This window comes from Hyperolius riggenbachi, chromosome 1 (assembly GCF_040937935.1).
Source record: "Hyperolius riggenbachi isolate aHypRig1 chromosome 1, aHypRig1.pri, whole genome shotgun sequence".
In the NCBI taxonomy this organism is placed as follows: domain Eukaryota; kingdom Metazoa; phylum Chordata; class Amphibia; order Anura; family Hyperoliidae; genus Hyperolius; species Hyperolius riggenbachi.
Genome location: NC_090646.1, coordinates 247,445,483 through 247,458,988, shown reverse-complemented (window position 1 = coordinate 247,458,988; position 13,506 = coordinate 247,445,483). Strand labels below are relative to the sequence as shown.

At 41.8% G+C, this 13,506-nt stretch overlaps 1 protein-coding gene across 1 annotated transcript in view; it reads left to right on the top strand.

Annotated features, from left to right (window-relative positions):
* SMARCAD1 (SWI/SNF-related, matrix-associated actin-dependent regulator of chromatin, subfamily a, containing DEAD/H box 1) overlaps positions 1 to 13,506 on the top strand; it is a 168,856-nt gene that overhangs the window by 141,294 nt on the left and 14,056 nt on the right. The window contains exons 20-21 of the mRNA XM_068232555.1: positions 10,600 to 10,788; positions 13,230 to 13,348. Of these exons, the coding sequence (XP_068088656.1) occupies positions 10,600 to 10,788; positions 13,230 to 13,348 (308 nt within the window). The remainder of the gene's footprint in view (positions 1 to 10,599; positions 10,789 to 13,229; positions 13,349 to 13,506) is intronic.

The following is a 13,506-nucleotide window of genomic DNA, read 5'->3' as shown; positions in this document are numbered from 1 at the left end:
TTTACATTTCTACCAGAAATTGCCTAGACCCACATTTGGGGGTTTATTTCAATTCTGTCTGTGACTGTTGTTAATCCATATGTACAGGGATGCCAAATGTTTATTTTCTGTAAACCATTGCTGAAGCAGTGCAGACTTTGTATTTATATGAAGAACTAGATGACCCGAGCATAATCAAATGAAGATGCCTGCCGCCTATGCAGATGCATTAGCTGCTAGAGTACACTGAAGTTCCATTTTACAAGGGTGACCTTTACTTTCTTTTTGAGTGGTTTTTCTGCTTTCCTGCAAGTTAGTTTTATAGTTTATGTTGTTGCAACTTCTTGTAAATTACATTGATGACAAACCTACTCCTTATTTGCCACTAGATGGTAGCAGCATACTTGCCTATATTACAGCAATATGGCATATTGCTGCAAAGATGTACATTGTAAAATGTTCCCTGATAGTCATGTGAAATTCAAAGTATTTTCTAAAAGAAAGCATTTGATATCAAGAAGTTAATTCACACAAAGGAAAATCTGTCTTCCTGCAGCTGCTGGGAATGATTGCACACAATGAGGTCTTGTTTTGTGTGCTGAAAATAACACAAGATGAGGCTTTGCACTTTATTACTAAGCTATGTATGTCTATTACTGATTTTCCCCAGCTTGAACCTACAATGTTATTTCCGGCTTCTCATGACATTGCAGAAATAACCCAGCAGGAGCCAGTCTCTGTACACTGCTTCTGCAGCAAACAATTGATTGTACCAAGTTCATTTAACCTTATAGAGTCAATGGGGAAAGCCTAAGACAGATTTAACAAGCAGAGACCAGCAGTACAGTGCAACAGTTCTTTTGGTACAAGGTAACTACTGTTTTGACCACTGAGGAAGTACAGTGAAATAGCTGAACACATGTAAAACTTTTTAAATTTGAGCCTAAAGTAATAGACAAACGAGAGTGCCAGTGTTGTAGCACATTTTGCAGCCTGTTTGAATCTGTAACACATGTAGTGGAGAGGTGGAGATTAGTGTCAAGCCAGAGGCGAGGTGGAGATTAGTGTCAAGCAGAGGCGAGGTGGAGGTTAGTGTCAAGCAGAGGCGAGATGGAGGTTAGTGTCAAGCAGAGGAGAGAGGAAGGTTAGTGTCAAGCAGAGGAGAGAGGAAGGGTTAGTGTCAAGCAGGGGAGAGAGGAAGGTTAGTGTCCAGCAGGGGTGAGAGGAAGGTTAGTGTCCAGCAGGGGTGAGAGGAAGGTTAGTGTCCAGCAGGGGAGAGAGGAAGGTTAGTGTCAAGCAGGGGAGCGAGGAAGGTTAGTGTCCAGCAGGGGAGCGAGGAAGGTTAGTGTCCAGCAGGGGAGAGAGGAAGGTTAGTGTCCAGCAGAGGAGAGATGAAGGTTAGTGTCCAGCAGAGGAAAGGTGGAGGTTAGTATCAAGCAGAGGAGAGGGAGCAGTTAGTCTTAGGCACAAGAGAGGGGGCAGAGGAGGTGGGGGAGGTGAGTGTTGTGCACAGGGGATAGGGAGGTTAGTGTTAGGCGGAGGAAAGGGTAAAGTTAGTGTTAAACAGAGGAGGAGGAGAAATTAGACCTAGGGCTCATTTTCACTAGGGGCGGTGTGGAGCGATTCCCTGCACATAAATTTAGCCTGGGAACTGCAGCCTATTGAAAACAGCAATTCCTTTAAATCTTGATAGGTTTTTATTTAAAGTCAATACCAAAGATAAACCGTCTTCCTCTCTCCACAAGTTTCTAATTGCAACGTCATATTCCCAGAGGAAAAAATGGGAAAGAACATGATGCAGACTGGACGTTAGGGGCCTATCCATGACGACTATGGCAAGTTGCTCTTCGAAGAGCTGATCAATAAACTACCACTCAAGTTGGGCACAATTAGCCCTGAACCAGCAGCCCTCAATATAAGTAGAGATAAAATACACACTCACTTGAGATTCATAATAATTAATTTACTGATGATTACTAGAAAAGTAATCCCTGAATACTGGACCCTGGAAGAGGTCCCACACATAAATGAAACCATCTATAGGACAGAACACAACCTCATGTGAAATATATGGCAGCTAGAACAAATTCCCTTGCTAATTTTTGGTAAAAAGCGAGGCATGGACAGGGAGATAAATACCTTCTCAGCATTAATGGGAACCTAACAGATTCGAAGAAGGGTGAGCTATATAGGCATGACTCCTAGATATACATGGAGATATTCAGAACAGGACTATCAGTGTTTAAAGTCATTGTATTTCTTAACTACCACTGTACTTTGAGTTAAGGGAAGGAAAGAAATGGGCATAATTGTTCTGTTGTTCATTTTCATGCTGGCTATGTTTTTATATTCAACGCAAAGATCTTTAACAAAAATGTATACATTTATGTATGGGGGGGGGGGGCAACTTATTTCAGTGGTTTTTTTTTTGTTTTTTTTTTTCCTCTCTCTCTTTCTCTCTCTCTCTCTCTCTCTCTCTCTCTCTTTGTATTTATTCTCTTGTATCTCTCTGAGGGCTGGTGCACACCAGAAGAGGTTTTCTGAGCGCTTTGTGATTTTAAAAGCTGCTGCTAATATCATCCCCCATAGCATTGCATTAGCAAGAGCTTTTAGAGTCTCTAGTGTTTAAAAAGCTCTTGTGGTGTACACCGATTATTTAGTTGTTAGAGTCTGAAGTGAATAAAATTACCTTCTTTTACTATTTAGTCCTTTTCAGCAGTATGAGCAAAGATGAATTGCGCATCTGCGCGGCTGAACAATGTATTTAACCCCTCAAAATCCCAGGGCAAAATTCCATGACTTTCCAGGTCATGAATTTTGCTGCCCGGGGGGAGGCAGAGCTTTGCGATGTAGCTCTGCCTCCAGTGCAGTCAATCTCCATAGATCTCCTCCTCTCCCCGCCCCTCTCAGTAAAAGAAGACAGAGGGGCGGGGAGATGTAGAGATCCGCTGAGATTGACTGGAGCAGAGGCAGAGCTACTGCACAAAGCTCTGCCTCCTCCAGGAAGTGCAGGAGGGTTTAGCCCCGGAGATATCGGGGGGGGGGGGGGGGTGTTAAATCACTGTTCAGTTACACGGATGCGGTGATTCATCTTTGCTTATACTGCTGAAGAGTACTAGTTAGTAAAAAGCAAGAAGTAATTTTATTCACTTCAGACTCTCTTTAAGACTTCCTCCGAATTCACATACAGGGGGAAAAAAAACACGCAGCATTTTTTTACATCACACATGCGAATTTTATTTGCTGTGTATGGCGCCGTTACAGGGATTCTGATGCGGCACAAATGGAAGCAGGCCCTTAGGCACAGGAGAGGGAGAGGTTTGTATTAGGCACAGGAGAAGTGAAAAAGTTAGTGTTAGGCACCAGAGAGGTGGAGGTTAATGTTTAGGGCAGAAGAGGTGGAAGTTCCTGTTAGGTACAGAAGAGGTGGAGTTAGTGTTAAGCTGCATACACACGCAAGACTGAGGCAGCCGATAATGACTTCCACAGCCAATAATCTAGCATGTGTACAGCAGCCCCCAACGAACAACCACTACTTGGCCAGCGATCTGCCTGGCGGATCAACTTAGCCAAATGATGGCCGATTGCTTTGTCCACACTGCTCGCCCTGTCCATCGCGTGGCAGCGGCGATCAGAGACCTATCTTCTAGTTCACTGCTCGCCTAGTGTCAACTTCTGCTGATGACGCTATCAGCAGAAGCCGACACTAGGGGAACAGTGAGATAGAGGAGAGGTCTCTTATCACTGCTGGAGCCGATGGATGAGATGAGCCATACTGCTGCTACTTTCATTTATGTACATTTAGCGGAGGACACATGGGGGGACAGAAGGGGGACACAGGAGGACAGAGGGGGTGGAGAATTTTTACAAGATGCTCCTGGACCATGGACGCACCAGGTTTAGTGTATATTCATTTTTTTTTTCCCTCTGGTGAACTGAGTTGTGCTGCCGCTGCTTGCATTTATGCACAGGTAGTGGAGGGGACTGGAGGGAACACAGGAGTGCAGAATGAAACAGGACGATGCTCCTGGACAATGGACGCACCAAGTTTAGTATATACTTTTTTCCCCTGGTTTTTGTCCTCGAAACCTAGGTACGTCTTATAGTCCGCAGTGTCTTATATGCCAAAAAATATGGTGTATACTATACTAGCTCATTCTACTGTTGAAGTAATAATCAGTTCATTACAGTTGAAAAACATAAACTGATCTGCAAGGGTAACTCTCTTCAAGAGGAATGTTCTCGCCAGTTGGTCTAATTGCCAGTTTGAGAAAACACTGCTTGAGCCAACTGCACAATACCCTCTGTGCCAGTTGTCTCTTACCTTAGGAGAGAAGCAGAATAATTCACAGTCCTACCTGAAAATGCTAAAGTTCTGGCTTGTTTCATTTTGGATTTCTCATTGCCATGTTTAAAGAGAACCCAAGGCGGGGTTCTTACATCGCAATCCCCATACAGAGGCTGGGTCTGCCTATAGAGCCCAGCCTCTGTTGCTATTTAGCCTCCCCCAAAGCCCCCCTGCACGCTGCGAGACCCCATAAAACACAGCCGCGCTATGCGGCTATGTTTACCTTACTAATGTCAGTCTCCGCTCTCCCTCGCCTCCTGAATCGCTCCGGTCCCCGTCCGCGTCCCTTCCCTCCAATCAGCGGGGAGGGAAGGGACGTGGACCAGAGCGATTCAGGAGGCGGGGGAGCGGCGAGACTGGCATTAGTGAGGTAAACACAGCGCGCTGCGACACGCTGCGTGTCGACAGCGCGGCTGTGATTAATGGGGTCTCACAGCGTGCAGGGGGGGCTTTGGAAGAAGCTGCATAGCAACAGAGGCTGGGCTCTATAGGCAGACCCAGCCTCTGTATGGGGATTGCGATGTAAGAACCCCGCCTCGGGTTCTCTTTAAAGAGAACCTGAACTGAAAATATAAAGTTAAAATAACCATACGCAGGTCATACTTACCTCCTGTGTAGTCTATTACTCAATCTCTTTCTCCTCTCCTGCGTCCTGTTTGTCCACTGAGATCAATGGAATTCTCCGTCCTCCATTTTAAAAACGGCCATTACCCCATAACCGCTTCATGGTCAGGACACTGTAAGGCCCCGTTTACACTTAATCAGTTGCTCTCAGTTATAACTGAAAGGTCAACTGATTTTCAAAGTAAGTCCCATGTTTTCCTATGGCACCTTTCACACAACGCGTTTTAACTGAAATCTTTTTCACAATGCACTGTGGAGAAGAAAAAAAAATGTGTACCAACTGATTAAGTGTAAACGGGGCCTTAAACTGTAATATCACAAACTTGAGCCATAGGGCAACATGGACATTACCTTGCACATTCAGTTGTAACTGACAGCTGCTGATATATAACTGACAGCAACGGGTATATTTCAGTTCTGACAAAATATTGTCAGAACTGGAAGGGATCACTGTAAGAAGTGAACTTCTGAGAGGAACTGACAGTGAGGTAAGTATGTAATATTCTTTTGCAGGTACATCATGTGTTTATTTTAAATAATTTTTCTCGCTTCAGGTTCCCTTTAAAGTACGGTAGACCTTTTATTAAAACGTCACATTTATTAATTCATGCATTTCTAATACAGGTACTGCTCTTTTGCCATAAATATCTGCTTCCACCAAACCTTGTGAATTTTTGCTCAGGTAAAAAGGTGTTATAACAGCTGCTATCAAAACAGGGTTTAGGTTTTACATCATTATAGGCTGTAGGCAGAACAAGTATTGTATCTTATGTCACACAATCTGTGTTAGCAAAAATAAAATGATAATTAAGACAAAAGTATGAAGACTGGAGTTAAATACATATTGGGAAACCGAGGCTGCACCCTTGCACATATTGTGCTCATATTGAGACACGTTTTTGTAAAATATTAATTCTTACTGATAAGTTTATTTACCTTGAAAAGTTAACTTGAGCAGCCAAGTACAAAGGTAAAACACAATCATGAGAACAGTCATGAGAACAATAATAGCACTCATCCCCTTGCATAAGTATGTATAGCAATAACATGAGCAAGAAGCGATGTGTACAAAATTGCTTTCCTGACAAAAAGTGGTCGAGGTTCAAGTTGGTCTTTAGCTAGCCTATAGCTTAAAATTTCACAGAGCCACATCAACCCAACATGCAGACAGCCTGTTTCAGACTGTCGGTCATCCTCCGTGCATGGCAGGGATCGATATGGCTCTATGGAATAGGCCTTGGAACAGTACAACAGAATAACCAAGCAGCTCGAGGCAAACCACACTAAGCATAGATAGTTATTTTTTTTAGTAGAAGGGTTTTTTGGTCTCTTTTAGTCCCCTATACTTTTCTACTGGTTTTGGGTCACCCCGAGCTGCTTGGTTACTTTGGTACTAGTCCAAGCCCTATCCCATATAGCCATATCAATCCCTGCCATGCACTGAGGAGGACCAACAGTCAGAAATGGGCTTTCTGCACCTTGGGTTGATGTGGCTCTGTAAAAGTTTAAGCTATAGGCTTGCTATACACCAGCAGTTCTGGATGTAAGCCTGGCTTCAGGGGCATAAATACTTCATTTGCATATTCATCAGTGTGCATTGTGGGTGACCTCAGTTACACACTTACATCTGAATTATCGCACTACCTTCCGTTTTAAAAAGTAAACAAATACTATTTTGGGATAAAAGGCATTTATCTCCCCTTCATGGACATAGATGGCAATACAAACTTGATGGAAACAGTGACTCTGAGCTGCAAACACCTTTTTGAGGGGGTTAGCATTTTTCTTATTCTAAGCTTATGAAAAACCATCAGTAAGCAGGTGGTAAATCATTGGTGATTCAGTGGAGTTATTGGTGCAGACATGTGAAGTGTCCTTAGACATTTATATGGATGTCTGCATCTGGGGACACTTTAAACGCCTGAGGTTCTACTAAATCATGTTTAGAAAGACCTTGCTACTAGCAAGAAAAGCAACATTGGGCATCAATTTCCTCATTAGCCATAATCATTTAGTAATCTCAGCGGTCACGTTAATAATTGTTTTTTTTTTTTTTTTTTTTCCTCCCCCCAGTACACTCATAATTATGTAAGCAGCAGATGTCACTTGTTTGCATCCTTGCAGTCATTCTCGCTATTTAATGGTGCCTGTATATAGTGTAATTTGCCATAGCTTCTACTTTCATGTCAAGGACAATGATGTTAGATTTGACTGTAAAGTGGTTTCTCAGCTTTGCCTTGCGGGAATATGACCAGTTCCTTGACGCAGTTTGTTAAAAAAAATCATCTAAAATGACTTATTTTTTAAGCTCTTTAGTGGTGTTTGTGATTTAAGAGCATTAACACATTCAAGGTTAAAAAAAAAGGAAGGGGATCACGTCAAACATTTATTTTCCATTAGCGATATTGAATTATGTGTGTGTACACAAACACACTCACGTACACTTACTGGGATTAGAAAATAGTACCATATTTATGTATAGTTTTATCTGTATATAGTAGTATATACCATCTTAAAAGGTTCAGAGGCACTGTGGTGACATATAGTAGAATGCAGTCAATAATTTAGGATACCTTTTTATGGCAATTTACTTGGTTTCAGTTTAAGAAACAATTCCTATATCTATGTATTGCTGCACATTTAGGCCTCTTTCACAGTGCAATGTTAAAGTGGTACGCTAGACAATGTTTTAACTCAGACTAACACACAGCAATACTAAGTCTGTGCGACATTCACAGTGCACACGTTGCGTTTGTGTGTAACGTGTATCGTTTTTAGAAAGTGCTGCATGCTGTGCGTTATACACGTTATTAGCTGCGTTGGACTGTTTGCACATGCTCAGTAATGACTTGGAAGCATACTTTTCATTGCCTGTATGCTCTACTGTATGCGACGATAACGGGACATGAAGTTGCGTTGCAACTTTTTTGGGGCGTTGCATTGTAATTTGTGTTGCGACTTTAATGTTGCATCAAAACGCAACATCCTACTGTGAAAGTGGACTAAATGTAGCTCTGCCCCTCCCCTCCCCCAAGCATTCTGGAAGACCAGGTCTATTTTATACTGGCTTCAGAACCCGCACTAACCAAGCATTCTGCCTAGATCACCTGACAGGGCCAAAGATGTTGCCACCTGTGACCAATTTCAGAATGTTAATTGGGGTGAGGAAAGATTTTACACTCGGTAAACACTGACTCATTTTTATGAATTAATATTGTAAATAAATAAGCAATATTATTCATTTTGTTGTTTTCATTACAGTCTCTCTTTCATGTCTTTGATCAGAAAAGGGATTTGTACTGTACAATGCAGTATTGTATCAGAACTATTAGTATCAATTTGGGGGTATTTACAATTAAAATAGCATACATATACGGTACTGATTTCACTGTGTATATTTGATTTTAATAGTCATTGGCCTCAATTCGCTAAGCTTATGTCCTGTCTTTAATAACGTTTCTAGCGTTATCACCATGGTGATAAGGTATGTAGTATTAAGGAAACATTTTACCTCAGGCAAACCTTAAGTTAACTCTTCTGTCTTTAAAATAATAGATCATGCTGGAAATAATAAGGCAAGAGTAAACTTGCCACGGCACAGTGAGAGAGTTATCTTATCTCTCCATTCCTTAAAGAGAAACTCCAACATAGAATTGAACTTTATCCCAATCAGTAGCTGATACCCCCTTTTACATGAGAAATATATTCCTTTTCACAAACAGACCATCAGGGGGCGCTGTATGACTGCTATTGTGATGAAACCCCTCCCACAAGAAACTCTGAGGACCGTGGTACTCCTGCAGTTTCCTGTCTGTGAACCTTGTTGCATTGTGGCAAATAGCTGTTTACAGCTGTTTCCAACTGCCAAAAAAGCATGCAGCATCTACATCACCTGCCAACAATAAAAATGTCACCATGTAATAAATTTCATAATGTAAATCGGGGATTTAAAAGATTTTACAATGGGCAAACACTGACTAAATCATTTATATATAATTATTGTAAAAAAAAAGATAGATTCCGACGCGTCCCCGTGGGTGCCCGGATCGATTCCCGCTCGTACCCGCGGGCGGCTTCTTATCTTCCGCTCGTTTCTTCTATTGCCCTGCCCGCCGGTATCGAACGTGGAATCGATCCGGCGGGGTATCAGACACGTCGGAAATTATCATTCGAGCCATCAGCGGCTCGATTGATAAAGAAAAACGCACCGTGTATGCCCAGCATCACTGGAGATGTTACTACAGGCTTTCTCAACCAGGGTTCCCTGGAACCCCAGGGTTCCTTGAGTACTCTGCAGGGGTTCCTTGGCATTTCCCCCCACCGTGGGGGAAGTATAATGGAGCACATTATAATAGGGGGTACTTTAACAAGAAGCACTAAATTGGGGGATAAGGAGGCAGTATAATGAGTGGCACTGTAATAGGGGGTAGTGAAATAAACAGCCAAACCACCTACGTTTGAAGACCATGCCTCATGCAAAATAAATGCAGGGGTTCCTCGAGATCAAGTAATTGTTTGCAGGGGTTCCTTGAGATCCCAGAGTTATTTGCAGGGTTCCTCCAGGGTAGAATGGTTGAGAAAGGCTGTACTACACCTTATCAGTGAAATATTTTTTTAAGTCCCTAAAGCTGGGTACACACAGTGCGATTTTCCGACCCAATTGTTTTTTCCGCTCGATTTTCTCATCTTCGCTCGTTTTTCTTATCTTTTTCCATTCACTTCTATGAGAAATCAGGCGCAGAATCCATCAGGAGTAATATCGGACATGAGGGATTTTATCAATCGGATCCATCTATCGCATGGAAAATCGTACAGTGTGTACCCAGCATAACAAGCAAGAGAAAAAACAAAAAGTGCTTTTTGTTTTTTTTTTGGTTGGGGGGGGGGGGGGGGGGCTCGGGTTTTTCAATGGCTAGGTGAGAAGTGTTATTTTGTAGAGAAGATTAAAAAAAAAAAAAAAAAAAAAGAAACCGGTTACTTGTATTGGAGCCATGCAGTGTAGCCAATTAGTCACAAGCATGACATATATCACTTAGCAAAAGATGTTAGCCTGATCGATATAGAGAAGTTACATAAAGTAAGCCGTTTTAATGGGATTTGCAGGCTTTAAAAGGCTTGTTTTAGCAGTTGTTAGGATTCCAATAGTAAGATGTTTTAAATACAGTGAAACCCCCCTATAAGGATCTGGCCAAGTAGTTTACTATACCAGAATTGGTCAGGCATTGTACATACAAGCATATGGTCGAGACCTGGGGACTGACTTTACTATAGCCATAGGTTTACTGTAAAGAGATTCTACTGTAATTCATTTTAAGTTTCTTGTATAGTATTTGCTTATTGTAAGCTAATCTTGCTGCTTAAATGTACTCTGTGCATGCCACAACTTGTCCAACATGACCAGTTCTGGACTTTTTCTTCTTTGGTTGGCAATGTGGAGTGCTGTGAGTACCTCTATGCCATATAGGGTACATAACTGGAATTGCCTGTACAGTACAGACACTGGGTAAAAGTTTTGCAAATTTTTGCATACAAAAAGGTGGGGAATCATGTGGTTAATGCATATAAACGGAAGTATTCGTTTAACATGTTAATAACCTCGACCGTAAGCATAAAAATAATTATATTGTGTACTTATTTTCTTTTTAAAGGAGCCAACCCATTGCGAAGCCAATCCTGATCTCATCTTTGAAGACATGGAAGTAATGACAGATTTTGAACTACACAGGCTTTGCTCTGAATTTTCAAGCCTAACCACGTATCAACTTGAAAAAGAGTTGTTACTAGATTCTGGGAAATTTAATATGTTGGAGCAATTATTATCAGACTTTAAGAAAAAGGTATATTTGTTGTAAACATGCTGGTTTCAGACCTATAAACCACAAAGCATGTTTGTTTGCCTAATGTTTATGTGAGCCTGTACAAATTAGACTAACAACTCTAGGTATGAGACTACTGGTGGCTGTAATTGTTTTCCTAACTGTGATTATTCGGTGAGATTCCTGCCTCACGGGAAGCATCACAGCAACCACAGTGTTTCTAATTGCCTAAATTGAAGCAGTAAAGAGAATGGCAGTGTGGCAATCACCTTTTGATTAAGAGCATTATTCATAAGAACAGCATCATTACAGTTACACTACTGCATAACTATCTGTTTGGAGACGGATGACCTTTTTGTGTGTCTGTTCTCTGCTTTCTTTCTCATGCTCAAAGTTTTAGTGTATTTACACTGCTCTGATCAGTAATGCAGTATGCTTGCATTACTTGTTTTCCCAAACTGGAATGTCGTCCACGGCATGTACAGTTTGTGTGCAGATCCTTGTTTTGAAAAATGTGCTATTTAAACAGAACCCGAGGTGGATCATTAAAATCTTAACAGGACCCAGAGGCATGTCAGTGTTCTCCCCAGGCTCTTTTAGCCGGGTGCTCCACCCGGCTAGTTTTGGTGAGCACCCGGCTGTCATCGGCTCAACTCCACCTCTACTGTAAGCAGAAATGTGCAGAGAAGCACTGGCCCTGCATTCTTTCATCTCGCCCCACCCGGCTACTTTTTCATGCCACCCGGCTGCAACAAAATTGTGGGGAGAACACTGCATGTCATGTGCATAATGACATGCCTCTGTGTCATTATATCGGCAGCGCCCCTGCGCTCTGCTGTCCCCCCTAAAAAAAAGATCGCCAGGCTAGCGACAATCTGCTTGTCGCTAGCCTGCTTTGTTTACATGAGGCCTGTCAATTAGCCTCCTCTGCATCGCCGACCTCTATACAAACTCCCCTCCCCGCCTCTACTAGCTTCCTCCTTTAGGAAGCCAAGCCGCGACCCAGGAAATACTTCTGGGTTGTGGCTTGGCTTCTGATTGGAGGAAGCTGGCAGTGGGGGGAGTTTGTATAGAGGCGGCAATGCGGAGGAGGCTAATTGACAAGCCTCGTAAACAAAGCAGGCTAGCGACAAGCAGATTGTCGCTAGCCTTGCGATCTTTTTAGGGGGGGGGACAGCAGAGCGTGGGGGGGAGGCAGGTGGCGGCGATATACCGACACAGAGGCATGTCATTATACACATGACATGCATCTGGGTCCTATTAAGATTTTAATAATCCACTTTGGGTTCTCTTTAAATATTATTTCTGTATTGTAAATACAAAGCTACTAACTGGAACACTTTATCTACACCCCATTCCTAAAGTGTAACTAAACTCAATACTTCCTCGCTGCTCTAAAAGATTAGCCACAGCATGATGGCCTTTATGGAAAAAATAAATCTTTACAATTTATGGAAATCCTAAATATAAATCCTGAAGTTTTTTTAATAGGTTTCACATTTGCAGAAGCCACTGAAAGGGTTAAGTTTCAGTGTTTACTATATGGTTAGCAGACTGCAATCTATTCACAGTTGCTGATAAGAACTAATTAGGTTGATTTGGTTAGACAAACCACAGAGAAGTGTTTTTTTTTTTTCAGCAACTATATGTGGAATAAAGATTTCTTATTGTGTGCCGTGCAAGAGTTCGGATATGCTTTAAACTTTCTCACACCACTCTGCACTACCAATCATACAGATGATGGGGCGATACCATAAAATATTTCTGGAATGATTTAATGGGGCTGCAATAAACCATGGCCAGCAGAGATTTCAAGTGAAGTGCATCGCATGGTGCCACTGAATTGGCCTTAAATGGGGACTATAATAATATTGTTATTAATTTGTTTTTGTTTTTTATGAAGTATATAGTGTTTTGTCCTATAAGATACTGCAGTGTCCTCTCATCTGCTATTCCATTAACACGTCTCAGTTTTGCAGGCCATCACGAACACTGCATCTAGACTAATCTGTCATCCTCACTATTCATCATATGCTACTGCAGATCTCTTCACTAACTTCCATTTCCCCACTGAATCAAATTGAGAATTCTGTCTTTTCTATTTAAATCATTTCACAGCTCCAACCTTTCTGACCTCAGACAAAAATATTACCAAACTGTATTCTCTGCTTTTCTAATGACCTATTAAGGTTATCCTCACTCATAACTTCTTCCGATTTATAGCTCCAAAACCTCTCTAGAACTGCTCTTCCTGTAATGTAACTTTGTTAGGGCAAGGTCCTCTTCTCCTATGTGTTTGTAATCATTATACAAGTTTACCATTTCCATCCTCTTGTATCTATTGTACAGCTCTGTTTAATATGTTGGCTCTTTATAAGAGCCAACATAGTAATCAGAGCATCAGATTAAATGACCCTCAGATGAACAGACCTTAATGTTTCTTTTTGTTTTTTGCTCTACAGGGTGATAGAATAGTACTTTTTAGTCAGTTCACTATGATGTTAGATATATTAGAGGTTTTCCTGAAGCATCACCACCACCGTTATGTGCGACTGGATGGGAAGACTCAAATATCAGACAGGTATGAAAAGCTCCAGCATTGTGGGGGCATTGTGTATTGTTTTTGTGGCGGAGGTTGTCCGTTTTTAAAGGCCATCTGAATGCGAAAATACAAACCTCACTGCTAGTTCAGCACTAGCCCACAACTGTTACCACCCTTGTGCGACTGTCATTAGGAAA